The sequence below is a fragment of the Verruconis gallopava genome (genome assembly GCF_000836295.1).
Source record: "Verruconis gallopava strain CBS 43764 unplaced genomic scaffold supercont1.15, whole genome shotgun sequence".
Classification (NCBI taxonomy): Eukaryota; Fungi; Ascomycota; class Dothideomycetes; order Venturiales; family Sympoventuriaceae; genus Verruconis; species Verruconis gallopava.
In genome coordinates this window covers 515,981-541,701 of record NW_015622151.1, presented here as the reverse complement: position 1 = coordinate 541,701, position 25,721 = coordinate 515,981, and the positions used below count along the sequence as shown (strand labels likewise).

At 50.7% G+C, this 25,721-nt stretch overlaps 8 protein-coding genes across 10 annotated transcripts; 6 read left to right on the top strand and 2 right to left on the bottom strand.

The window, feature by feature from the left end:
- Nucleotides 1–505: 505 nt before the first annotated feature.
- Nucleotides 506–1,261, top strand: PV09_05160 (uncharacterized protein). The gene has a single exon (XM_016358631.1). It carries the CDS (start codon nt 621–623, stop codon nt 954–956), a length of 336 nt encoding a protein of 111 aa, XP_016213732.1. The 5' UTR covers nt 506–620; the 3' UTR covers nt 957–1,261.
- Nucleotides 1,262–1,394: 133 nt separating this feature from the next.
- On the top strand, nt 1,395–6,569 carry PV09_05159 (uncharacterized protein). The gene is made up of 5 exons (XM_016358630.1): nt 1,395–1,760; nt 1,874–2,088; nt 2,193–5,587; nt 5,642–5,900; nt 5,964–6,569. Exons 1-5 carry the CDS (start codon nt 1,687–1,689, stop codon nt 5,996–5,998), a joined length of 3,978 nt encoding a protein of 1,325 aa, XP_016213731.1. The 5' UTR covers nt 1,395–1,686; the 3' UTR covers nt 5,999–6,569.
- A 4,699-nt stretch (nt 6,570–11,268) lies between these two features.
- PV09_05158 (uncharacterized protein) lies at nt 11,269–15,461 on the top strand. Its single transcript, XM_016358629.1, has 2 exons — nt 11,269–11,925; nt 11,979–15,461. Exons 1-2 carry the CDS (start codon nt 11,535–11,537, stop codon nt 15,197–15,199), a joined length of 3,612 nt encoding a protein of 1,203 aa, XP_016213730.1. The 5' UTR covers nt 11,269–11,534; the 3' UTR covers nt 15,200–15,461.
- A 559-nt stretch (nt 15,462–16,020) lies between these two features.
- PV09_05157 lies at nt 16,021–17,309 on the bottom strand. Of its 2 annotated transcripts, XM_016358628.1 has the most exons (3): nt 16,822–17,309; nt 16,224–16,768; nt 16,021–16,159 (listed from the first exon to the last, which is right to left on the bottom strand). In XM_016358628.1, the coding sequence occupies exons 1-2, from the start codon at nt 17,181–17,183 to the stop codon at nt 16,417–16,419; spliced, it is 714 nt and encodes a 237-aa protein (XP_016213729.1). In that variant the 5' UTR covers nt 17,184–17,309; the 3' UTR covers nt 16,021–16,159; nt 16,224–16,416. The 2 variants fall into 2 exon arrangements, with proteins under 2 accessions (XP_016213729.1, XP_016213728.1); XM_016358627.1 differs by having other exon boundaries at nt 16,021–16,768.
- A 911-nt stretch (nt 17,310–18,220) lies between these two features.
- Nucleotides 18,221–18,568, top strand: PV09_05156 (uncharacterized protein; the record flags this gene model as incomplete). The annotated part of the gene is made up of 1 exon (XM_016358626.1): nt 18,221–18,568. One exon carries the CDS (start codon nt 18,221–18,223, stop codon nt 18,566–18,568), a length of 348 nt encoding a protein of 115 aa, XP_016213727.1.
- A 938-nt stretch (nt 18,569–19,506) lies between these two features.
- PV09_05155 (uncharacterized protein) lies at nt 19,507–22,011 on the top strand. Its single transcript, XM_016358625.1, has 3 exons — nt 19,507–20,137; nt 20,191–20,286; nt 20,339–22,011. Exons 1-3 carry the CDS (start codon nt 19,546–19,548, stop codon nt 21,781–21,783), a joined length of 2,133 nt encoding a protein of 710 aa, XP_016213726.1. The 5' UTR covers nt 19,507–19,545; the 3' UTR covers nt 21,784–22,011.
- Nucleotides 22,012–22,385: 374 nt separating this feature from the next.
- On the top strand, nt 22,386–23,978 carry PV09_05154 (tRNA pseudouridine(55) synthase). The gene is made up of 2 exons (XM_016358624.1): nt 22,386–22,515; nt 22,570–23,978. Exons 1-2 carry the CDS (start codon nt 22,479–22,481, stop codon nt 23,877–23,879), a joined length of 1,347 nt encoding a protein of 448 aa, XP_016213725.1. The 5' UTR covers nt 22,386–22,478; the 3' UTR covers nt 23,880–23,978.
- PV09_05153 lies at nt 23,887–25,256 on the bottom strand. Of its 2 annotated transcripts, XM_016358623.1 has the most exons (2): nt 24,794–25,256; nt 23,887–24,742 (listed from the first exon to the last, which is right to left on the bottom strand). In XM_016358623.1, the coding sequence occupies exons 1-2, from the start codon at nt 24,891–24,893 to the stop codon at nt 24,357–24,359; spliced, it is 486 nt and encodes a 161-aa protein (XP_016213724.1). In that variant the 5' UTR covers nt 24,894–25,256; the 3' UTR covers nt 23,887–24,356. The 2 variants fall into 2 exon arrangements, with proteins under 2 accessions (XP_016213724.1, XP_016213723.1); XM_016358622.1 differs by having other exon boundaries at nt 23,887–25,256.
- Nucleotides 25,257–25,721: the final 465 nt, after the last annotated feature.

Here is a 25,721-nt window from a genome sequence, read left to right as displayed (position 1 = left end):
CAGAGGGAGGCAACTCGAGAAGCAAACTTGAGAGCATTAGCAAATTGGTAATCACGACCTGCATTTTCGAGGCAAGACAGCAAGAGCAGATTCGTTCCTGGTAGCATAGTGGCTGAAATATGTGCGGCAGCAGTGTGCCGGTCCAGAGTTCCTATGTGGAAAATTTAATAAAGGGAAAGCAAAAGAAAATCGACGACAGGAGACGACGATGTCGATACGCGACGCCGCTGGTGCGGGTGGACTATCGACGATTTTGTGCGGGATAACTGGAACCCAAAACGCATGAGGTCTGAGTTAAGTCGACGGGTGCCTGAACACGCTTCTAGAACAACTTTAAAAAATGCACCAGGCACCAATGGCGTGAGGTAAAGTGAGGTGTGTCAAGGGCACAAAGGTAAGCGAAGGCTAAGTGGCGGCGCGCCGAATAGGAGAATTTTGCGTCGGCCGACCGTCGCAAGTGAGTCGCGGAGACGAGAGAGCAACAAAGAAAGGGTTAGCGGGTGGCGAGTCCGGGAAGCAGAGGTTGGGATTTCCGTGTCAGAGGAAGATGCAAAGTCATGGCCAAATAGGAGAATTACGAGGGTCGGGGCAGCACATGTGAAGAGGGGGAAAGGAGAAGGATGAGAATTAGCGAGTTGCTTGTTGAAGGGGACTGCAAAGGAGAAGAGCAGCAGAGGGCGAAGACGAAGGACAAGGACAAGGACAGAGGCAGAAGTTGGGCAGGCCGGGACAGGGGACGAACTGTGGGAGCGTGTGTGCAAGCGAAACGCGAGACGCTTGGAATGGCCAGAAGAAGTCGGCCCCTGGCTGGTGCATCGGAGAAAGCGGACGGTGGTGACGGCGAGGACGGGTGGAGATGGACGAGGGACGGCAATGACATGGCGGTTGGGCTGGTTGAATGGCGAATGGGCGAAGGAGAAATGGTGAACGGGCGAAGGTGGATGGTAAACGGGTGAATGGTGAATGGTGAGCGGGTGAATGGTTAAGACCTGGAGAGGCGGCCTTTTGTGCGTGTCTGCCGGCGTAACGTGCGGGCAAGAGGTCTCGGTTACGATACATCGACACGGCGACTTGGGCGAGCGACGATACTGTAACTTACGTTGCGTAATTTTTAGGATTCGTATCGGTGTGGTCGGTGGGTGGTGGTGGTGCTGCTGCTGGACGAAGGACGCTGGGCGCCAGAGCTCGTCCTGGCTCGTACTGTGCCCACTCCCCTTGCTCCCTCTCCCTTCTCCTTCTTCAGCCTCTGCTTCTTCGTCTTCTGGCCAAGAATCCGATGAGAAGACGGGCTGCCCCCGTTGCGGCTGGCCCTGTCTGCCTTTTGGTTAGCGTCCAGTCTACTCCCGTGCCTAGCGCGCCCGCGTGGTCCGTGCCGCGATCTTCACTACCAGAAGCGCCAAGCAGGAGACCTGCAAGGAACGAGAAAAGAAGAGGAACGTCAGCCAAAAAGCTTTTGCTCACAAGGCATACGTTCTTCGGTCGCATCACTCTCTTTGTGCCATCTTCGCCTGCAACCCTCTTTCGGCTTCTCTGTCCATTGAGTGTTGGTCGCGTCCACCACAGCACTGCGCCGCTCTCCTCCACCCCCGATCCCACATGTCTCCCCCTTCCTCGGGATGTGACACCGCGCCAGCCGACTTCGACTCCTAACCTTCACCGACGCTGTCATCATAGCCCGGACTCACCATGTCCTTGAGCGGCCTCGACTCGCCAGCTGTGGAAGCAGCTGTGCAGTCTGTCTCTCACGGTCGAGGAGGATGGTACGCTCAGGAAACCCCCTTTAGCCGCCGTCTCGGCGCCCGCATGTCGTCCTCAAGCGCATGCTCTGTGCATCCACACGTCCACTTGCTGACCGACGAACTGCTTTGTACAGGTTCCTCATCCATTACACCTCACGAGACTCCGTCGATGTGCTGTCGCAAGGCACAAAGGGCGTCGCCGAGCTGCGCGAGGCCGCCGAAAAGTACTACAATCGCACGGACGCAGATACTGAGGCGACCAGGGGTCCGCTGTATGGCATGATCGATTTTCGACGCCGCAAAGTGCTGCTGAAGCTCGTGCCAGACGAGACATCTAGACTGGTCAAAGGTATGCTTGTCCGCCTGCGCTCCACGACTCGTCCTCGTCGTTGCCGAGCGCGCACGTGAGCCCTCGTCAGCGAATCGTCCCCTTACTGACTGTCACGCAAACAGCGAGAGTGCAAGTGCACTGGGCGAGTGTCACCTCGCGCTTCCCCACCCACGACAGCGTCTTCGAGCTGACCTCCGCCTCCCAATTGACCGAGACCAACATCACCGCACACACGGAACTGCATTCCGGGCGATCTTCTGCAGGCTCGAACAAGAAGCCCGTGCTGGATGGCATATCCGAAGAGGGCGCAGAGGAAAAGGTCTCGCCGCTTGTCTCGAGCAAGAACAGTCTCGCTGCTCGGACGGATGAGGATCACCAAGTGTCGCCACTGAGCAGTGCGGAGACGACCATCGATCACTCTCAGCGTATATCCGCCCTCATCAGCAAAACTAATGCCACCAACGCTGCGCTGCAAGAGTCCCTGAGCCAAACCTACAAGGACGCTTCAACCGTGCCTCTAGTTCCCGTCACCTCAAACTCGTCAGTCCTCGACTCGTCCAATGCATGGCAACAGGACAGGCGACCTTCCACCGACTCTCGCTCCATGCATGAGATGAGCGAGCGGAGACTATCAAGTCAAAGTGGACGACCCTCAACCGCTACTGAATCTCTGTACGATTTCGAGTCTTTGTTCAAACCAAAAGTCAAACTAGGACCGCGTCCTGCGACGGCAACTCGACCTGGGTCGAAAAGTTCGAATTCTGCACCCCTGCCATCGGGCTTGCGGTCTTCGAGACCCCCGAGTTTGCGTCCGAAATCTCGCGATTCTACGTATTCCGCCTTCAAAGCGCCACCGCCTCCTCCAATACCGGAATCATCAACCTTAGATTTTTCGCCTCGGCCCAGGTCGTCTGGCCAGAGTGTCAAGTCCTTACCTGCAACCCTCCCCAAATCACCGGGAATGACCCGAGAGAAACAGCGGCTAATGAAATTTCGAGAAATGTACAAAGAAAAAGAGAACAAGCGAGCCAAGGATAAGGAGACGGCCAAAGAGGCTGCACCTCCTGAGCCAGAGGCAGAAAAGGTGGATTCTCCGACCGCTGACGAGGACGATGAGATGCCAGAGCTGAGTGCTACCATCTCGAACCCGCAAGCAGAGTTCCCGCAACGTTTGTCAGTCATCTCCGAAGTGAGCACAATGACAAAGTCCGTGCCAACGACCGCTGCCAACACGCCGACCGTTGGCAGAGACGACATCGCAACTTTCGCTGAGAAGCCAACCATGCCAACTTCTATACGTGCTTCTACTTCAGACACATCGGCTCTCGCACAAGAGGAAGCGGATACTTTGCCAAAGGAACCAATGGCTACTCCAAGAGTTGACGAGTTCGGCCCTTCAGGCGACTCGACTTCGACCATGCCCACGTCTTCGCCCACGTCGCTGATGGATTCTTCGGAGCTGACGAATTCGACACGGGCCACGAGCGTGTCAGACGATGGAGACAACGACAAGTCTGTCCCATCTGAAGGGGATCTTCGACAAGTCGTCGTGGAGACGCCGATCCAGGCCACTGCGGAAGATGATCAGGATAGTGAGAGTTCAACGCCGACCGCTGCACCAGCGGTGATGAAGAAAGACCAACTTGCCGACGACAAGGAGAAGAGACGTGCTGCGGTTTCTCCACTCGTCATTCCCGCAGAAGAAGCGAACCCGAGCGAGACGGATGGTGAGCACTCGTTTGACGATGATCTAATGGACGAGCTGGATGGTGCCGAAGTCCAGGAGGCATTCAGCGTTTCCGTGAGCAAAAGTCCGATTACTCCATTCTTCCAGCGCAGACCGAGCAGCGCGCTTACCCCGAATTCTCCGGCGTCTGTCATCGTGAACGGCAAGGTGAACTCCTCTCCTCTGCCCTCCCCACTTCCAGTAGGCGTGGAACGAACGCAGGCTGCGCCAGCCGGCTCATCGACTGTTTCAAGGACGACGAGCGGAAATCTCCTTGGCAAAGAGGTTTCCACAACGGAAAGACACGTGGAGTCGAACCCGGAGGCTACATCGACTGAGGAAGTCGCCAGTCCGGAAATGGATATAAAGCGGGACCTGGAGCATGGCCAGGAACAAATTTCTGAAGTGGAATTCACACGCGAGCCTTCATGTTCAGAAGCCGACCCGCACGAAAAAGTCACCCCGCAAAAGCTGCCCCGAAGAAAGTCAAGCTTGACCGGCAAGTCTGCAGCTGAGAAGGTAGCTGCGAGAAAGTCTCGCATCGCATCTGCAGCAAAAGTTTTCAGCTCCCGTGATAAGTCTCCCGCAGACGTGCCGAACGTGTCTTCGTCGCGTGTTTCATCAACCGGAATGCTCAACACACCAGGAGACGATGCCCTGTCTGTTCATAAGAGACGCAACTTAGGAACGGGTGTGGCAGCTAAGATTGCCGATCTTCAGCGCAATTTCTCCAAGGGCTCAAGTACGTCGCCACCTCTTGCACAGCCCACAAGTAGAAAATCATCCATGGTCTCCATACGTGCGAGCTCGATCCAGGACTCAGCTGATGCCACACCGCCAAAGAGCGCACACTCTCAGTTCCGCGATGAGCATCTGTTCCGCGGCCGAGCCATGAGCAAAGGCTCGATGCGCAGTTTCGAAAGCAGAACCAGCACCCCGCCACGCAATAAGTCAAGTAGTAGCATTGGAAAACTTGACAGCAAGCGTTTCACAACGTTCAACAACCCCACGATTGAAGTCAGTTCGAAGCCAGATACCATCCAGGTTAAGGCGACTATTATCCGAACCGATACGGACCGCTCGCGCGAAACTAATGGGCTCGGACTACAGAACGCGTCTGCGGATGCAGATCCGCCAAAGACCGCGTCGACAGTAGAGCCTCATTACGCTCATCCGCGAACTTCAGTCATCGTTGAGGAACCACGGAGTCCCGCAAGAACCAGTACGGAGAGGCAGAGACATCGCCGCGCCAGATCATCAATCTCCTCAGCTCTTGGTCTGATCGGCATCAGATCATCTTCGCCGCAGAAAACGAATGAACATCCGGCGTCCCCTGTCCTTTCAGACGGCAGGAGATCTTCTCGCACGTCACTCGACATGTCTGGCAGCCTTCGCTCCCTCCGCAGGCGTGCCAGCGCCAGCTTGAGCCGTAGCCCTTCCGTAACTCGCGAGGCTCGCAGTCCGTCAATCGGTCGCTATTCTCCAATGCCTGTTAGCCCAATGACAAGCGGGTCGGCTCACTCCGCACCTCATTTTGCGCGCACCATGTCCACTTCGAGCCTGGAGTCCTCAGCGACAATGGACCATGAGAGTGAGCACAAGAGGAAAGGAAGCAGGACAAGTAGGATGCTTAAGCGCATGAGCAACAGTATGAGCTCGATATTGCATAGTAGCAACAATGGCAATGAAAGTGCGGCATCTCATTCAGCCTCGGTCGTACCGACCGTCGAGGAGGAGAAGTGGGTTGGCGCCGATTTGGGAGAGATGAACGTTCAGTTCCCCGATACCTTAGTAAGCTTTTCGATTTCGTATTCATCCCAGCAGCTGATGCTGATGACATACTAGCTTTGGAAACGCCGCTACCTTGAGGTCGATACTCAAGGCTACCTTATTCTCAAGCCTCATGACACGCACAAAGCCAAGCATGGCTCGCGTGCCGACAAGCTCGATCGTCGATATCACCTCAGCCAATTTTTTCCACCATTCTCGCCTGACATGGAGCGTATGGAAATGCCGTACAGTGTTGTCCTCGACTTCAGAGATGATGGCGGCACGCTTCAGGTTGCTGCCGATTCTGGCATTAGACAGAGCAATGTTTTGAGAGGTGAGTCGCGATTCTCGAATGCTCATGTTGTACCTGTCGAAACTTTTGCTCACAGAAACGCAGTGTTAAGCGAGGCGCATCGAGTGTGCAGCTACTAGCGTCAGCGTCCCATTCTCCGAAGCGCAGAACGCGATGCGCGTTATTTTCCTTCAGCAGCGATGGAGAAGCATTTGATTCATCATCCGATCAAGTTTGCCCTTGAACGGCAGCGACGATCGACGGATTGGCCAGCTCGCCACCATTTCATTTGTTGTTTCTCGCAGATTTTTGTTCACATTCACACGCGTTTACAATTAACTTCATGAATGATTGCAGCATTAGCGATGGAAATTTTCTCGATCCATTTTTTTGTATTCTTGCTTTATGGGAAAACGAGAGCTGAGCGTGTGTAGCTTTTGTTTGCTCATAGGCATAGTCGTACATTCATTTCGATTTATTTCCTTTCGATGGACTATGGCCAGCCATTTTACCTATTTGGCACTTGATATCGATACCATTATTGCAAAAAGTTCCGCGGGCCGAGTGAGGGGCATCCCGATTCTGCGTTGCCTTGGTTTGTGACAGTTGGGAAACAAGGCTACTAGTATAATATGAGGGACTAGACAAAGTATGATCTGACATTAACTCATTGCTCCTTTTCTTCATTGCTTCGACCTTATTAACTTCCTCACACGTTGAAAATGCTCTGTTTTCCCGAGGCGAGTTGAGTGATGTGTAGCATGAAGAATGTGGCAGCGTTGCCTCCTTTATAGTATTGGCTAGCAAGCCATGCGGCCTCATCTTTCGCGAATATTTATCTTTTTACTCATCCCTTTCAAGTTCTTGTCGAAGTCCGCCTTACGAGCTTCGAGGTGGGGCGTTATCAACTCGAATCATACGCTCCAAAGGCTGAAATCTGTTGCGGAATCAAATTCCCTTGCCAGTCTTTCCCCAGTGATAAGACATCAGTTTCAACGACATTGCGCGAACGAGCACTGACTTACGGCGTCTTTACTAATTTTCAGGATCCCATGTTGTGTATCAAGGGACTAACAAACGAGCCGGCTCTGAAGCTTTGCTGTACATGTCAATTGATGTCAACGGAAAGGAGGAAACCGGGAAGCCATTCATCGATTGGTCCTGCTGCCCCGTTCTTGTTGCCAATGGCCGCATTTCGAACCGCGTCTGGAGCAGCACAACCGTCCCATTAGTTATCCACCCTCCTTAACGATTAATCGCCAATGACGGTCATTCCTTGGCCCACTGGCGAAAGACTTGCATTTGGGCTCTCCCCAACTGTCGCTGTGGAGATGCATCTGGATTCAGTAGTCGTTGTCCACACTCCACATACATGCCTAGCGCATTCTGCCTTCGCCCGCTGCTGCTGGATGAGTACCTTGCTGTTGACCAGGCCGGTCACCGTCTTGACTTGGATTATCGCGATCTTATCTACCTAAAAGACCTACCGCCCAATCAACATTTGCTTTCACCCGTCGAACTTGACGTCGCTCATGTTGTGAATGCAATTTAAAGATATCTGGAACATCAACTGGATTCTCTCCTCAATAGCTTCGTGACCTAATGATAACGCTCAACTATCGGTGCATATCCGAACCTTTTGAGTTCAAGAAGACCGCCGCGTGGAATGGTATTAGCCATCGAAGGGTTGAATCCGTTCAGTATTTGAACATCATAATCATGGCCAATCGAACGGTTGAATTCCACGATCTCGAGCATGTCATGTACTTCCAAAGCTTTGCAGAAGTCATCATCTGAAATATATTATCTAAGGGATGTGTATTTGGCTATTCCTTGGAGTCTTTATACGTATAGGTCGCAGTTAAGTGCAGAAAGATGCAAGTAAAGGCGGATTCCGTCCAACAACGTGAAGCCCTTAACTTGTAATGTGTCCTTTGACTTTCTTGTTGAACGCCCAGGAATGCAATTGTTTACCTGCAGTGCTACGTTTCACAAAGCTGCGCTATATTTAAGGCGGCATAGCATCACAATGGACGGCTCCTTAAGGGGAATCCTTCCGCAAGCGATGAGCTCTTTCCGAGCAGTGTCGAGCATAGCCAGATCCTTCCTTACGTTTGGCACGATCAGCGATTGCAGCCGAACTGTAGTGCGGCAGGCGCGCCAGCCAATTTTCATGCGTCAACGTGAAAGTTGATACATGTCTACGCTGCTTGTTTGATTTGATACTTCAATCATCACATCTACTTACACGAATCAGCTTCCTGTCTCATGACAGCTCCATACAAAGACCTTGGCATAGATCAACATTTGCACACTTTCAGACTGGCACGACTTTGCAGCACAGTATAATGATCTCATTACGACGCCTCACTGCCATGCTCTCGGTTTTAGCCACAACGGCAGTAGCATCTCAAAGATGTCCATGTGGCTTTTCAGTCAACCCAATTTCCGGCCAGGAACAGCAGATCTTCACTGAATACCTCGAGTCTGACTTCACGCAGGGTTCTTTAGACGGCTGGGTACCGCAAGAATGGACAATTGACAAGGAAATCGCTAGAGGACCTTACGGAAAGAATGCAACCACAAAGAATGTCATCCTTTCTACTGAAGGGATGCAGCTTTGGGTTCGAACACCCCTGAATGATATGATACCCATGGCAGAGGTCGACTCAGAGCGGACGGACATGCTGTACGGCAGCTTCAGAATGAGGGCCAAGATGGGTTCTGTTAACGGCACGTGCGGTGCGATGTTCTGGGTGAGTGCTTTGGCTGAATCCTTTAAGATCGACTTACGCTCTTATATTGATGAATTGCCGTGCAGTATCGGAATAATACGCAGGAGATTGACATGGAATTTCTGTCTAAGGAATTCAACGAAACGGACGGCGGCAACATCAATCTCGTCATTCAATCTCCCGCATCGCAGGCCGCTGGCTTCAACGCCATCTATACACCAGGCTTCGCGTTGTCACACTTGAATTTCCGTCCCGATGAAAACTTCCACGAGTACCGCTTTGACTGGACCCCCTTCCAGGTTGCATTCTACGCCGACGGCCAGCTTCTGCATGTTATGAACGAGAGCATTCCAAACTCTGGAGGACACATGGTATTCAACCATTGGAGTAACGGTGACCCAGGCTGGTCCGCAGGTCCGCCAGCCGAAGACACATACATAACGATCTCCCACGCGCACTTTTACTTTAACTCTAGTGAGCCTGATGCACACGAGAGATTTTCAAAGAACTGCCCCGATTATGATGCCACCAAAGTCTGCGCCGTCAACAATAACATCACGTTGTCTTTGATGTCTCCAGCAGACCCTGAAGGTTCGTCTTCCAATCCTTACTCTCCCGGGTCGACTGGTCGACCCAGCACTCCTGCAACGTCAACGTCTTGGGTAGTACGACCTAACGATACGAATTTGGATACAGCATCGCATAGAGAGATCACGATATACGTCATTGTTGGTGTTGTTATTGGACTAATCATCATCAGCTTTATTGGCTGCATGATGACTATTCGCTTTTGGGTCTCTCTTAAGGACAAGCTCTTCCATAAGTTAGCTATATCCAAGCATGTCAAGAGTCGACACGAACATGTTGAATTGAAATTTGGGCCATCCTTCCACACCTGGAGTCCCGATACTGAACTTGAGTCTCAATCCACGCCGGTCAAGCCAAGTCTAGAAACGTCGAAGCACGCAAGAAAATGACGGTAAGATCGACGAATGTTCCACTTGAATCATGTTGGACTTTGTGATGGACCCCGTCCAAGTCGCTTTTTTTTTTTTTTTTTTTTGCTGGTACATGTTATGGCCAAACATTCTAGAAGCCTTCAAACTTGCAGATACCTTCGCATGATGTGTTTTGTTTTAGCCGCTAGGCAAACAAATTTTAAAATGACTCGACATGGATTATAGTTGCTCTGCATGGCAAAGATTTCATTTTACACTATTAGGACACACCCTTTATGATGGTGTAAACGTGCCTGAATCCGAAGCTTACCGAGTAGAACGTGAAAACTTATTCGTACACTAGTACTGCTGGGTTCTATTTGGTGGTAAAGCACAAATAGTCGCTGTCATGGTTCTTCTATTTCAGCACTTGCGTGATGTCTCCGCCGTGGCGCATGAATTTCAGTACAACCAACGGCGACAGTATTAAATCTCTCGATGTTAGGCGCCGCAACTAGCCCTCGCCTTTTAAGAAAGTTTGTTCACTTGCCGTCATTGCTCTTTCCAGCCTGGATAGCCGCCTCTAGATTATCTAGCCTTCGCGACATTTCGTCCACTATCTTGGTGCATTAGCAGAGTCCTCAAGGAAGATCGATGGACACTCACTTTTGCCAAGCAGCTCCTCGCTGATCTTGCTGAACTTGGTGCCTAGCTGATTTAACAGGTCGTCAATGACGGCACTGAGCTCCTCCGTTGCCTTGTCGTTGCTTTCTGACGTTGCCTGTGGGGAAGGAGCCGTCAGTATCTTGTACATGAAGTTTGAAATCTTGACGATCTGTCGGACAAGCGGCTTTGAGAGCGCTTTGATGAACATCTTAATCAGCACTTTTGGAAACACTTTACGGAAATGTGCTGTCAGATGATGAAAAAGGGACAACGACAAGTGCATTCCGTAGAAAAGAGGGAAAGCTACGAGGAATCTGGTTGAGAGGTGTGTGAAGTGCTTGGGTTGTTGGAGAGTCCTAGACCTACGTCTACTGTCGTTCGTTTCGAATCGCTAGATGTGGATGTTGGCTTTGCAGGCGGGGATTCCACGCGACTGCTGGAAGAGGACATGATGACGATTGCCTCGTGCCCAAGGCGAGGATTTCAAGGAGTCTGAGGATTTGTAAATGGGGGTTTGCTTTCACCGAACTGGAGAAGCCACTCTGCCACGTGAACACCAATCGCTGGCGTCAGAACGTCGGTCGCGTCGAAGAACCGTTTCTGAAAAGAGAACACGGTGCACACGTCAGTACCGGCAGAGTCAAAGACCTGCTAGCGAAGGGATCTTTCAAGAGGCGGGCGCGAGTTTCTGCCAGAGGCACGGTGTGAAAGAGTGTGAATGATTAGCGTGAGCACTTGATCCAAGCCGCACATACAGCATGTGAGTAGTCGAGCTGCAGGCGTCCGTACCAGGTCCCGTGTTTGGCTAGCGCGGTAACATATGTGCGCGTAAACTACACAAACCAGCGGCTTACATTGCAATAACTTATGTTCTGCTCCAGGGCGGGGTAATCTTTTGCTTCTGATTTCTTCCCTGGAGGAATCGCACTGGCCCAAACCCTGAGAACAACCGCTTAGTCATGAACTGACTTTGCCGCTCGCGTATGGTTATGCAGAGTTTCGAATGTGGAAGTAGATTTTGGCGAGAATGGCCAGCCCCTACACGAGCGAGCACGTTGCCTTCGTCTCCAACCTTCCTCCTGTTTTCTTTCGCAACGTTCCCAACCATCTAGCCCCGCCTGTTGGCCTTACGGAGAGTCACGGCCTCCTTTCCGCTCACTTTGTCACATGATCTGAAGACTCGCCGTGGCGCGTAGTCCGCTAGCCAAACTAGAGCAACCCGCAACGCGTTACCATCGTCGGTCGCCGACATTGTTGAGCCTCGCCTTTACGCGTAAATACTAGTAAAAAGCCTGCTTCGTCTGCAGCTACTCTTCTCCCCCGCGCGAGCCATCGCAATGGATTCCGCCTCGCCCGCGCCCGACGCGACCACGACCGGTGGCCGTCGCAAGTCAGGACGCGTGACCAAGAAACCGGAAACGTTTGGAGCACCTGCGAAGCGCAAGCGCAGCGATGCCGCTGTCGATGATGCTGAAGGCAACGACGCGTCGGACGCCGAAAGCAGTGAAGAGAGCGACGGCGAGCTGGACGAGGAAGAGATGAGAGAGAAGCGGAGACGCGCCCGGAAGGGCCATTCCGCGAAATCGAAAGCGCCAGCTAAGAAGAAGGCTAAGGCGGTCAATGGCGAAGCCGTCAATTTGGCCTTCAGGCCTGCGAAGAGCGCCTCAAAGAGGAGAAAACCGCTGCCAGCTACGCGGGCGGAGGCGGAGAGCGCAGGTGGACTTTACGGTGGGTACATGCATGACAGGTAATTGTGTACCGAGTTCTTACCCACGCCATAGCTGAAGTGTTCGCACGCGATCAATCCCTCGACGACGCAGCTGCGTGGTGGCTTGGACGATTCAACGACAACGAGAACGAAGCGATGGCCGACCTCTTCAATTTCGTCCTCAAATGCGCCGGGTGCGACGCCAAGTTGGACGGCAACGACGTCGAGGATACGGACCATTATACGGAGAAGTTGACCGAGTTGCAAGACGAATTTGAGGCACAGGGCGTGTATGAGTATCCACTCATCTCTCGAGCAAAGGGCATGCACACGTTCAGAGACAATTTCACCGGCATCTTCTCGTCTCTAATTGCGACGGTCGCAAAGACAAACATCCTCTTCACAAATGATAACTTCAACGACGTGTTGAGCTCGTGGCTCGCTACCATGTCGTCGGCTCCGTCAAGACCTTTCCGCCACACCGCCGTGGTTGCTTGCTTGACAATCATGACAGCTCTATGCCAGGTAAGCCACGATCTCGCAGATATGGCCGGAAAGACCTCGAGACAGGCGCAGGGTGAAAAGAAGCGTGGCAGAAATGCCCAGAATAGAGGTAGGATATCCGGCCTAGACGAGAAGGTGCAAGAAGCAGTGGCACAGCGAGAAACTATAAGCGAGCAGCTGCAAGCCTGGTTCGACGCTGTCTTTGTCCACAGGTATAGGGACGTTGACCCTAGAATCCGAGACGAGTGCGTTCGCGCTCTCGGGCAGTGGATCATGTTGCTCCCGGACAAATTCTTTGAAGGGACATACTTACGCTATCTGGGATGGATCTTGTCGGACTCTGCAAAAGAGACTCGTCACGAAGTTGTCAAGGCCCTCAAACTACTTTACAGCGACCCGACGAAGCTCAATGGTCTGCGAACATTTACGGAGCGATTTCGGGAGCGCTTGGTTGACATGGCGACAATGGACAGCGACAAGGATGTTCGCGTGGAAGTTATTCAATTGTTGGACACCCTTCGTGAAGCTGGGTTTCTCGAGCCTAGTGACATCGACAAGGTTGGCCGTTGCATCTTTGAAGTTGAGTCCAAGATTAGAAAAGCCGTCACACCTTTCCTCGCTGAGACCATCAATGAGCTCTATACGGCCAAGCTCGGCGATCTTGGGGGTGAAGAATCCCTGACGGAGGCATTGCCTAACCTCGGCGAGGATGATGATTTCGAGTCTCCTCGTCTGGAGTGGATCAAGCTGAAGAGCATAGCGGAGGTTTTGCAAGGCTACGATGCTTATGATGCAGACTCCGATGGCGATGATCTTCGCATACAACGAGTTGGGCCGTCCGATAACTTCATCAATACCGCTGAACATATCGAACCCCGCATAGCTTTGGTCGCTGAATCGCTTTATGAAGGCATTGAGGAACTTCACGAATGGGAGATCTTGTCTGGTTTATTGTTGTATGATCACTCACAAACCCCTCCAGAGGAGCAGAACGGCGTATCAGAAGATCTGGAGGTGCAATTCAAACAGGCATTCAAGCTTACCGAGCAGGAAGAATTGCTACTTCTGGAGGTACTGAACGCGTCGGTCAAGATGACGTTGACGCATGCAGTGGAAGCAGCCGCGGACAAGAAGGGTAAGAAGACAAAGGCACAAAAGATGGAAGCGCAACAAACCCAAGAGGATGCTGCCCGCCATCTGGCGCTGCTTATACCGCGTCTCTTCAATAAATTCGGCTCCGCACCCGACGCTACCTCGAGTGTTCTTCGACTGTATCATATTCTCAACCTGGATATTTTCCAAAATCTGGCTCGTGACGTGAGCGAGTATGAGCAACTGCTGGAAGATATCAAGAAGCAATTCGTGTCTCACGCAAATGCTCGTGTATTACAGGAGGCCAGTCAAGCACTTCTGTATGCCCGCAGCAACGAGGAGCTCATGGAAATTACCGATGGTAAATTACAGGGCTTGTGGGAGGACAGTGTCAACGCTTTCAACACCCTGGCTGCCACGAGAGACTTCAGCACAAGAGGCAATTTAGCTGACGATGTACTCTCTGCTTTGTCAAACGCTGTGGTAAAGATATCAAACCTGTCAATGATCTCCGATTCGACAGAGTATTTGGAAAAGGTGCCGGCCCCTCCAAAGACAAAAAAGAAGGTTCAAATGACCCCTACACCGGCGATCAAGTCTATTCTCGCCATCATCGATCGCGGAATTCCAACTGAGGACCTCGATACCGAAACCAATGATTGCGAAGATGCTTTGGTGTTACAAGCAGTACAGGTGGCCAAATTTTACCTCATGTGGAAAGTGCAAACAGCAAAGGCTTTCATTGAAGCGAACGGCTACGCTCCACAAGAAATGATGCTTACTTTGGCTGAATTCCGTGACGAATTTCAAGACAAGCTTGTCGCTGTCACTCGACGACGCCAAGGAGTCGATGATGTTCGCATCGCAGTCGCACAGGCGTACCTCGATGTTCATCTCGTGTACAGCGCGCTGGGCAATTTCCGACCCAAAGGCAAAGCTGCGCAAGCAGCACGAGAGAAGGTTGCAGCTGGCGAAGATATCGATCTGGAACTTCATACTGCTATGGCCATGGAAATGCCAAGGCGTATGCAGAACACGCTTTTGCAAATTTTTGTCAAACTTGAGAAGAGCTACGCGAAGAAGGCGAAGAAAACGCTTGAGGAGGATGTCGACGACGACCCTGTAGATGTAGACGATGATCCTGCGGATGGCGATGAAGACGAGTCACGTGAGGCAGAAAGGAGAATGCTGCAAGTTCTGCTCGCCGAACGTAAGTTGTGCGAATACGCCGGCCATCTCAGTCTCGGTATCTGGGCCGGCGTCCTAGATGGCAAAGAGCAAGGCGTGTTCGATGACGAGGAGGACGACGAGGGAGCTCCAGAAGCTAATGGTGAGGAGAGAGATGTCGCACAACAGACTAAGCCAAGTCGTAAATTCTACGACCGTAAAGTTGGTATGGTGGAGGAACGGCTCAAACGCAATGTCAAGCATCTGGGGCCGAACTACAAGCAAATCATTGATAAGCTTGTGAATGAGCATCCAGCCACAGTGAAGAAGGAGAAGAAGAAGAAGGTGTCCTCAAAACCAATGACGAACCCAGTGGCAAGCAAAAAGAGTGCCGAGATTGTTGTTGAGGACGACGAAAGTGAGAACGAAGATCCGATCGAGGATGTTGATGACGACAAGCCGGTTGAGGAAGATGGAATGGATGTTGACGCTAGGGGTGAAGTCGAGAACGAGAGCGTTCTTGGCGAATAAGCCTGTTTCGTTCTGTCATGCCTTCGATTTGTTGATGAAATGTCGTATAATGGACGAGGGAAGGGAATAGATCTGATTGAGATTCTCATTGTTTGGGCGTTCTATACCCATTGTTAAGTGGGTCTTGGGTCGTGGGTTTCATTTTGTTCACGGCGGCTGCGGATCATGTCTGCGATTATGTACGAATGTTGCTGAGGCCGTTGGCAGGCTTATGGCTTACGAACATAATATTTCGATATATTCTATCGTAAAGACAAGGAGCTTTTTTTTCATTTTCGCCGTCTAGTCAACACCAGGACAGTCCAACCTGGTTTGGCCGCAGTTAAAGATAACTCCAGGAATTCTCCCTTCACTTCAATCTTGAAACTCAGGTCAATCTCGCAACCTGTGGCGATTCCAGGATTAAGACAGGAGGTATCCGAGTGGGGGCCCAATTTCGTTACTTGCCGTTTTTAAAGTTTCGATTGAAGTGTAACCGGCCAAATCCCCACAAATCTGGCTGGACTTCTCATAATCAGATATATTTGCGGCATAGCATTTGATCTGTCATGTTCTCGATTGCCGTGAATCAGCGCGTGAACGCACATTACGCAAGGCGTCTTTATACGCCAAAGATAGAGGCCTCACAGTCAATCTCAATGCTTTGCTATGTCTTTCATGGCTGGTGATGAATTTCGCACTGCTGTAATCAAGGACGACACAACTACAAGCAGCAGGCGAGCTGTACAATCAATGGGGTCTTCAATTGCCCCTGTTCGGTCAGAGTAACCGCCAACCCCGCCGACAATTCCGGGTGTTTCGAACGTGACACTCGCTCAAAGTTCGGTGGGACGCTTATGAAACCATCTGCGGCGGATTTTTGTCGTCGCTTGTGCCGCTTTCAAGCAGTGTATTTTCGTTCAATGGGCACGAATCGGCGATCAGCTGGAGAAATGCCGTTCAGGTATCAAAATATATCCACTTTGAATAGTCAGACGATGCAACTTGTTGCGATGATTCTTGCCACATGAGACCGGATACTTGCAGGAGAAGAACTACCACCAAAAATTCCCGTCATTCGCAAAGCTTGCCCAATCGGCTCTTGTGGTCGCTTTGGCACGATCTTGTGAAAGTAGACGTGCCAATCGAATTACGTGAGCTTTTGGATAATTTGATCGAAGCAGACATGATTGTGGATTTTGAGGGCTGCATGCATGGATGTTTGACCTCGAAATGCTCTATTCCCAGTCCATTTCATCAACGTATTCTATGGCTTCTAATTCTATCTCCTTCTCATCTAGCTTTCCACCCCGATCGCCGTCGTTCTGACTCTTGCGGAGATGATCTCGCGCCAACCGTTCCGCTTCGTCAAAGGCGTTGAAAATAGATAGCAACATTTGCTCGATCTCGAAAGCCTGCAGCGGTGGTGGACTATCGTCCTGACCTGCAACTTCGGCATTCTTCCATCTGTTCCTCAGTTGTTTTGCAGCTAGCAGATGGCCGAACACTGGTTGACAACCAAGCACTTTGTACAGCGGATTCGTAGGCGCTTGCAGGGTCGTAAGAATAGCTGCGTGATACGTGTGTGTCCTTCAGACGCTTAGCAACAAGATAAGAGCGACGATTTCCGCATTTCGACCTACAGGTCATTCCTAAGGGCTTCGACGGCGATGTCCCAGACGCCCAGCAAATGGACCAACGCCTTCTCAAGGACAGTATAGTATTCGTAGAAATCTAGCTTGAACATAGTCTCGATCTCCTTCTTCTCGTCCTCGGCGAGACCGTTGTCGTCAAGCATACAAGTAGCTTTACGATGCGAGTCTGCCAAGTACGGAAGCTTCCACTTTAGCCTTCGTACAGCGTGCTGAAATCGTGCCAATTCGACCGAGGGCTCGTTTCCCCGCGCGCGCTCTGCACCGTTCATACCGTTCGGCTCTTTGGCTTTCGAGCGGTTGGCGCGTACGTACGGCGCATGCTTGGATGACCAGAGACCCAGATCAGGCATCTTGTTTAGCGGTCAAGGTAAAAATGAAATACAAGCTTAATCACCCGCTGGCACTGTAAACTCATGGCGTGAAGATTTACGACAGGCTACGCGCCGTTTGCGTGAATAGATTTGATTGACTGCCTGTGAACTGGAAGGCGCTGGGTAGTCGTGCCAGGATAAGGGGCGTCATTCTGTAACTTAAGTCCAGTATACGCTGCTAAAGAAGACTCGGCCCCTGGCAAACTACCAGTGCCACCTTTGCGGACTTTGGACGGCAGCAGAGACTTTGTGCCGTAATTTTCTTTCTTTCTTTTTTTGGTTTTTCAACATTTTTAGGTTCCACGTGCAATTCAATTGCTACCTGTTGAAGAGGAACTTTGTTTGGCTAAAAATGAAGTCTTGCTGCTCGCTCAGCATTCACACGCAAAGGAGCCGATGTGACGCTTAAATGTCACTAAAGTGAAGAAGAACTCTAATCCGAATTCTAATGAGTCAAGTGTACTAACATGAATAGTTATCTAGCGTTGTATATGTCGATGAATGCGCCTGTTTTTGTCATCTCGATCATTGTAGAACAACACATGTTTAAAGTATTGTCATCAGCCAAGCTCCGACACACTTTCGGCTTGATACATCTACAATGGCTGAAAAGGCATCCATACACTTAATCTTTGTAATATTTCTAAGATGCAATAATATAAGAAATAGCTGTTCTACGCTAAATCTATCTTCATTTGGGTGTTGTGCTCGAGATCATGGTCTTCCGATCCGACACTGTAGTCGATTCTATATTCATGAGCACATTCTAGCCTTGCCACTCAATAAGATCGCTTATATATCTTGCTTGATATTATTTCAATACTAAATGTCATTAGTATAAGAATATCCTATCTCCTCTCTTTAAGAGCTCTTCTAGGAGTCATTCACAAACGCTGGTTCGGCGTACCCATCCCGGATAAAAATCACATCTCCTTCTCATGGTTTTTAATCAAAAGGCAAGTATGAAAGATGAATCCATGACTTTATGATCATTATTGAGCATAAAAAGTCAAGAAATGGCCCCTATTGCCCACAAGTCCCAACCGTTGTCGGAATGGGTGCTTACAGACTGGCAATGCCTGGTTCGAAGGGCAAAAGAACAACAATTCAAAGCCGTTGGCTCTGAAGAGAGGGCACTAGCCGGCCTAGAAGCAATAGAGGAAGTGTACTCTCGTGGAATTGTCAAGGCAATTGAAAAAGCACTGGCAAGTAGGTGGATAGATCCACTCGGTCAGCGTCCGTTAGGCTACATCTTACGGCTAGAAGAGATGCGAAAGATGGAGGTCATGGGAACAGGACCATGGGCCGAAAATGCATCGATAATGGCATTTCGACACACCGGGCGCCCAACATCGTCAAAGTAAACGCACTAGGAATGTCAAAGTATCGAACTTGTGCCCAATGGTACTAAGGTGAGATACGATAGGAACTCACAACTTGTGCACAATGAGGCCATTTTTCAGGACCTCATCTCCATATTGCGGTGTTTAGTGTTCGTTTCCAACTAAGATCCGATATTAATTAAGGCCTTAAGGCGGCGAAGCCAAATGGAATCTAGGATACACAGCAACTTTCCAAATCTAAGAGATCGTTCTAGGGCATCGAAAGAACGTGATGAGCAGTTGCTCAAGGCAAGCCGGGAGCATATCAGCTGATGCAACATTCCCAACGTAAAATACAACTGGATTGTGAATATGCTTGAGGCAGCAAAAGTAATCGATGCAAAAGGACGGAAGCCGCCAAACAGGAGAATTATGTAGCAGCTGACTAAATTGAAGAGAAGGGGCCTTGAGATAGATCAGCGGTTTTATCGAATGCACCACACGACCTATAATACGACCAGGTCATTGAGGGGACACGTAAAGATGCCAGCATAATTCAAATCCTTTTGGGTTTTTCACTTCTTCTCGGGACCGTAGAAGGTCTGCAAGAGTATAGAAATAGTTTAATCTTATATTTTGCTTTGGGCTAAGGGGTTTCCTACAGTGGTGAAGCTTTAGCGTTCAAAGCCATCAGAAATAACGCAGCGACGTGTAGCACGCTGAAGGGTAACAGCGCATCACCGCGTCTTGCGAACCTCGGATCTTCGGAACGGTAGAGCATTTGAGAAGAAGCCCATCGAGTCGCGCCTGCGGAGGTATAATCCAAGGGGAAATGCGAGGCTGTAAAAAGAGGAGGTTGGTGTTCCTGGAACACGAATCTGGCACGAAAAGAGAACTGCGTCATTGTAAAGTCGCGACGCGAGCTGGTCCAAGCTCGCGATATCAACCTCTCCCTTCCCCACATAAACTCCCGACCGGAACACACTTCCACCTAAAGCTCTTCCCGCCATTCAGTTCAAATGACGATGGACGACAAGGAAAATGCGGTTCCAGAAGAAATCTTGCGCCATGGCTCACGAAAGCCGAAGAAGCCACCTCCAGTCACCCCGAAACGCTTCACACGTTTCTTTACGCCACGCTCTTCCATCAGTCGAGTCACGAAAACCACACCAAGCAAGGCAGGGCGACAACTGAGAGAAATCACTCAGCAAGGGCTGAATGCGAAGTCAGCCAAGTTTTCAAGGAGCAGATCACCTCGAAAGACCGTCGTGTTCCAAGATATAGATCAGCTTCAGAATGCGGTTGTTACTCCTTCAATGTCGTCGAAAAAGAGGAAGGCATACCTGAGCCCTGAGTCACTACCTTTTGACTCATCTCCTTGCAAAAGAACCTGTCCAGAAGAAAACATAGAGGAATGTATTCCAAGCTCGCCGCCAGAGTATGTGCGACATAATCGAGTGCTCTTGGACCGAAGCGTTAGCCCTGAGCTTAGGCTACCACCGCGACCAATACGCCATATCTCAAACTCGAATATTAGCGGTGAAACTTTGGAGAGGTCATTCGGAGGCATAAAGATTACAGGGAGAGGAAGGCGGAGACCGAATTGCACATGTAAGTGCTCCGTCAGCCCACGTTAAGCATGGATAGACTGATCGGAGGTTTAGATTGGCAAGCTCATGCAGCGGACTTTTACTCACGACCCGAAGATGCACATCTCTATACTGGTTCGGCTTTGCCGTACTGCACAACGAGCTGCAATAGTACGTTTTCTTCTACTGCCATCTGAACGCGCACGGACTAACCCTCCCCCAGCCAACTCATTAATTGCCGTTGGTGATGAGACGGGCACGATTAGCATCATAGATACCGCTAAGGACAGCAAGCATGGTTTCTCAGCGACGCATTTGACCTTTCAGCCGCACGCCAATGCAGTTATGGACTTAGCCTTCTCTTCAGACGACACTATGTTGGCAACAGCGTCTGGAGATCAGACTTCCCGAATCATAGATATGCATACTCAAAGGGTCAAATACATAATGCATGCTCACTCCACCTCTGTTAAGCAAGTTCGATTTCAACCTGGCAATGACAATGTCTTGGCTACCTCAAGTCGGGATGGTGATATTCACATCTGGGACTTGCGGTGCAAAGGGAGCGAAACTCTGATCGTAGAGACTAGTCGACCAACTCATGTGACAATGGCTAGTTTACTTACTAAACAGTACAAAGCATTCAATGCCAGCCCATATAATAGCATACTGGCAGCGCATTCTTCTCCCTACCCAACTGCTGATGAGGTGCCATCATCCACAAGAGATGCGGCAGGCAAGGATCCATCCACTTTGGCAGTATCGCGAAATGGTATCGTTTCTGTAACAGCATTGGCATTTTTGAACTCTCCTGGCAGATCACATTTACTCCTATCGGGCTCAGAAGCAAGCACAACGCTACGTCTGTGGGATATTAGGAACAGATATTCACGGCGTGGCCCAGCAACACCGCTTTCGACAACTCTTGAGCCGGAGTCGCATTCTCGGCATCGGCATTTTGGCATCACGTCTCTCCTCCTCAACCAGCAGGGAAGCAGAATCTTTGTCTTGAGTAGAGACAGTACCGTATACGCATACAGCGCGGCGCATCTCATAAATGGCCATGCACCGCAGCTTGAGCGAGATTTTACGGCAAAACACCAGCGGTCTATGGCCGACAGCCGCAAAGGGCTGGGCCCACTCTACGGACTACGGCATCCGAAACTACATGCGTCAACATTTTACGTCAAGGCTGCTCTTCGACCTGCCAAGGATGACAAGGTAGAGATGTTGGCCGTTGGCAGTGCGGACGGATGTGCTGTTCTCTTCCCTACCGACGAGTCCAGTTTCCCCTCTACGGAACCTGTGCTACTCCCTTCTGGAATGAATACACCACTCGTTGGTCCAGCGTCTAGTCCTCTATCAACTGTACGGCCACCCCTTCGACGAGCTGCATCGTCTAGCCTTGGTCTCAGCGCACGCATGAGAGATAGTATACCTATATACTCCCCTGGGACAGCTCTCATCGCAGGCCATAGTCGCGAAGTCACTGATGTAAGCTGGACACATGACGGAGATTTTGTTACTCTTAGCGATGACCACTCAGCAAGGCTTTGGCGTGAGGGCCCACAGGCGAGAGCAATGCGTACTGCAACTGATGGGAACTCGATGCGCGCAGGATGGGGTTGGGCAGATGTGGATGAAAGCTGGGATAATGATGATGACTAAATGTTGTTGGCCTGATTTTCCATGCATAACTTGGCGTTCGAGGGTTATAGCATAGCGTGGCGTGATTAAATAAGGATATTAGACAAAGGTATCGATTCAGACGGAATTATCAGTTATTGCAATTCGAATCCACAATCCCACCACCATATAGCACTACTCAGCTCTGAGTGCAGTTTATTGGAATGTGGCGTACTCGTGCAAGATATATTACCATGAGCACTCTGCTACTGTCCGTCCTGAGATTGATCTAGCTTTGCATTGAAACTACATCCTTACTGATTCGTTTGGAGTCAAGATAGTGAATCGGTATTTGTGTGCTCACTGAAAACAGAGTTTTCTGAGAAGCAAAGGGGAAACAGTTCAGTATGCAGCCGAGCAGATGCTATATATGTAAAATGAGAAATTCAAATTGAAATATATACCACAGATCACGTTTTGCACTAGTAAACCACTGGCTAGAACCGAAATTTGTTAATCAAAATCAGACCGTCAGATCTGAGGTTGAGGTGGTTACCCGACTTTCGCAGCCACTTTCAGTGCCAAAGCCAGCTTAGGAGATGGTCAAAGCGTTCAGTGTCCAGCTTCATCATCAGTTTTTCGAAGGCATTGCCAACAGCATGGTATAAGAATAACCCACGGGCGTCGTCGCATCGCAATTTCTCATTGGTGATACCTCATGAAACGTACGAGGTAGCATGCGCGGTGCCATGGCAATCCTCGAAGGCGTGCTTGGTCCGTCAAAGATACCCCAAAGGCCTTGAGAATGAAATCGCTAATCCAATGCAGCGATCCACAAACCGCCCTCAATATCCTCTTACGACGTCATTCGCACAGTCACACCGCTCTTCCGGAAATCTCAGCTCTTCCAACCCTTGATTGCGCGCGAACGCAGCCGCAAAGAGCAGTCGTCGTCCCGGCGCAAAAATGCGCAGAAAGACCAGCTTAGCGAATTAAAGATTGGTCATGGCGGTACTCTGGATCCCCTCGCGACAGGCGTCCTTGTTGTAGGTATCGGTAACGGCACAAAAGCGCTACAAAAATTCTTGGATGGCACAAAGGAGTATGAGTGTACTGTTTTGTTTGGTGCTGCGACAGATAGTTATGACATACTAGGAAAGGTAACGAAGACGGCGAGCTGGGAAAAAGTGACGAAGGAAAGGCTGGAAGAGGCACTGGAAACGTTGAAGGGCGACCAGATGCAACTGCCCCCAGTATATTCAGCAATCCGCGTGGACGGCAAGCATTTGTATGAATATGCGAGGCAAGGACTTCCCATACCGGAGATCAAAAGACGACCTGTCACAGTGCATGAGCTGGAGCTTCTGGAGTGGCTTCCGCCTGATCAGCACAGTTTTGAATTGCCTTCCCAAGAGGCGGATGCTGAGGCCAAGCTGGTTGCAGAGAGAGCTACGTGGCCAAAATCACTTATGAACAAGCGAAAGCGTGAGAGTGACAACGATGAAGAGAGCAAAAGCCAAGAGCCACCCCAGAAAGTAGTACGCTCTTCTTCCCCGAGCGAGCAGACAAATGAAGCCGAAGTTGAGTCTACCGACCTGAAGCCTACAGGCCAAGCAGACGCGGCGGTGGCAACAGCAGCAACTCAAAATAAACCAGATCAGATATCATCAAAATCTCGGCCGCCAGCAGCTCGCATACGGATGGTCGTGTCTTCCGGCTTCTACGTACGCTCGCTTTGCCATGACTTGGGTGTTGCGCTTGACTCAGCAGGTCTGATGGCGACCTTAGTCCGCAGTCGACAGTCCGGTTTCGAGCTAGGCAGGAACGTCATCGAATTCGACGATTTTGAAAAGGGAGAAGAGGTATGGGAGCCGCAAGTGAAAAAGATGCTGGAGGAGTGGCAGGCAAAACACGCTCAAGATGACGTAGATAACAAGAGAGGCGCTAAAAGGGAGAGGGAGAACAGAAACGGCGACGGCGGCGGCGGCAATGGTGGTGGGAAAAGGAGCAAAAGAAACAGGTGGAAAGATACGCAGCACCAGTCAAATCAGAAGAACAACAGGAGAAACACGAGCTCGCCTGAGCCTGAGCCTGAGCCTTCGGCAAGGAGGCGAAGGAATACAAGCTCTCCTGAGTAGGCGTTCTGGGAAGTGGAAATGATACTCGATTGTCTTTATGTACCACGACATAGATTGGGTATAGATATGCGGCCCTCGCCAAGTCCCCCCTCCCTTTCCTCCTTGTCACTTTCGCTTCTTCAGCTTTATCCTTCCACTGACAATCGATTTCAATATGTCGAGTTTCGACAGATCTGCAAATCCTTGTCTCGGCAGGTGCCCTTCAAACGCAGCCGTCTGTAGTCGCCCGTGCTTGCTGAAGATGAGGCTATGACTTGAATCGTGCAGGATATGCTGCTACGGAACGGTGGTGGCAACGGCCAAAGTGAGTTGGGATGAAGCAACTGTATGATAACATCTAGCCCAGCAAAGGCGTGGCAGTTCTTTTACTCGCGTTTTATCCTTCTCCCGGACGCATCGTTCTCGACGTTTTCAACCTACGGCTCCCAAAGCAAGTTCAGTATACAGGCGACGCACATCAGCACGCAACCGTAGAGCCTACCCTTCGTCGTTCCCCGCTCCTCGCCGCTTCTTGCTCCTCCCCGGAGCCGCACGCAACTTGACACCTTTGCTGGCTTCGGCTTCTTCTTGACCTTCGTCTTCGTCTCCTTCGTCCTCGCCCCCGCTTTCGGCCGCGTCCTCCGCTTCGCGCTTGACGAAGCTCCGCAGCGCTTCCGCCTCGTCCCGGTCGTTCTTAAGCCTCTCTCGTATCCTTTGCTTCATCTCCGGTATGCCAAGCTGCGGATAGAAGAAGTCGATCGTTTTCAGCAGCGAATCAGGCATGATGAAGCGTTCGGCAACTTCGCGCTGCGCGCCTGCGATCGTCCTCAGGTTGTGGCTTGCCTTTTCGATATCGTCTCGCAGCTGCAGCGTTTGATCTGTGCCTTCGTCGATGAGCTTTTTGATCAAGCCTTCCAGCTCGCGAGCGTATGTACTTAGTTTCCCCTCGAGGGCATGGAGACGAGCGATTTGTGTGCGCCATTGCTCCAGAATGAGCTCGAGAATGCCGTTTAAGGGATCTTCTGGTAAAGGCATTTTCCGGATTCACTTCTTGCTTGCGAACTCTGTGATGGCATCCACCGCGAAATACAATACGATCCCATGACTAAAGAGGTACTTCAGTCCATAATATAGTCTCGCACATAATTGCAGCCTTGAAAACGATGCTTTCCAAGGTGGCTGAACGAAAAGTTCCAGTTCATCTGCAGGGATGACAAATTGCTCCGCCCACTGACGGCCCTGACGCAATGTTAATTTTTTACTTGCGAGGCTTTACCTACCGAAGAATCCGAATGACTTATGGCAAATAGTTCTCGCTGTACGAGTGCTGAGCTCGCGCACAAGGAGAAATGGACGGTCATTGGGGCAGGCGGTCGCTAGGGCCGTCTTGACTCGAACATGTTTACCAATGCCGGACTTGTTAGGTATCCGGGTCTGCCGGCGCAAGTGGCAAACATTCCTGTTGCTCCTGCGACGTGCTCGCGCAGTCCGTACGACGGCCAAATTCGGCCGTTCCATAAACTCCGTGCGCATAGAAAAAAAGAAAACCGCTTTGCGCCGGTCTATTGCTGTTCCACCACCGATTCTTCTTTGAGCCGCTAATCAACAGGGGAAAGCGCTGATTGTTCGTTCACAGCATTTCGTTGACCTGCCTGATATACACGACTGGAGCGTGGCTACATAACGTCTGTTTGGACACTGCGATGATTTTTGGTAGAGGCAAGCGATACGGCGGAGCCTAATCGTACGGAGGAGCCCATGCTAAGCAAGTCGCGAGACATGATGTTGAACCGCTTGATGCATCATCGGACACAGCTTTGCTTAAGGATCGTCACTGCAACGTTCAAAATGCGAAAATCGGTA

Bases quoted from the DNA above. Each gene is read 5' to 3' on its own strand.
- PV09_05160 (XM_016358631.1), top strand. From the start codon at position 621: ATGAGAATTAGCGAGTTGCTTGTTGAAGGGGACTGCAAAGGAGAAGAG.
- PV09_05159 (XM_016358630.1), top strand. From the start codon at position 1,687: ATGTCCTTGAGCGGCCTCGACTCGCCAGCTGTGGAAGCAGCTGTGCAG. The intron at 1,761-1,873 runs GTACGCTCAGGA...TGCTTTGTACAG, and splicing joins TCTCACGGTCGAGGAGGATG to GTTCCTCATCCATTACACCT. The intron at 5,588-5,641 runs GTAAGCTTTTCG...ATGACATACTAG, and splicing joins TTCAGTTCCCCGATACCTTA to CTTTGGAAACGCCGCTACCT.
- PV09_05158 (XM_016358629.1), top strand. From the start codon at position 11,535: ATGGATTCCGCCTCGCCCGCGCCCGACGCGACCACGACCGGTGGCCGT. The intron at 11,926-11,978 runs GTGGGTACATGC...CCCACGCCATAG, and splicing joins GAGCGCAGGTGGACTTTACG to CTGAAGTGTTCGCACGCGAT.
- PV09_05157 (XM_016358627.1), bottom strand. From the start codon at position 17,183: ATGCCTGATCTGGGTCTCTGGTCATCCAAGCATGCGCCGTACGTACGC. The intron at 16,769-16,821 runs GTAGGTCGAAAT...AAGCGTCTGAAG, and splicing joins GAAGCCCTTAGGAATGACCT to GACACACACGTATCACGCAG.
- PV09_05155 (XM_016358625.1), top strand. From the start codon at position 19,546: ATGACGATGGACGACAAGGAAAATGCGGTTCCAGAAGAAATCTTGCGC. The intron at 20,138-20,190 runs GTAAGTGCTCCG...TCGGAGGTTTAG, and splicing joins GCGGAGACCGAATTGCACAT to ATTGGCAAGCTCATGCAGCG. The intron at 20,287-20,338 runs GTACGTTTTCTT...ACCCTCCCCCAG, and splicing joins CTGCACAACGAGCTGCAATA to CCAACTCATTAATTGCCGTT.
- PV09_05154 (XM_016358624.1), top strand. From the start codon at position 22,479: ATGCGCGGTGCCATGGCAATCCTCGAAGGCGTGCTTG. The intron at 22,516-22,569 runs GTCCGTCAAAGA...AATCCAATGCAG, and splicing joins AATCCTCGAAGGCGTGCTTG to CGATCCACAAACCGCCCTCA.
- PV09_05153 (XM_016358622.1), bottom strand. From the start codon at position 24,893: ATGCCTTTACCAGAAGATCCCTTAAACGGCATTCTCGAGCTCATTCTG.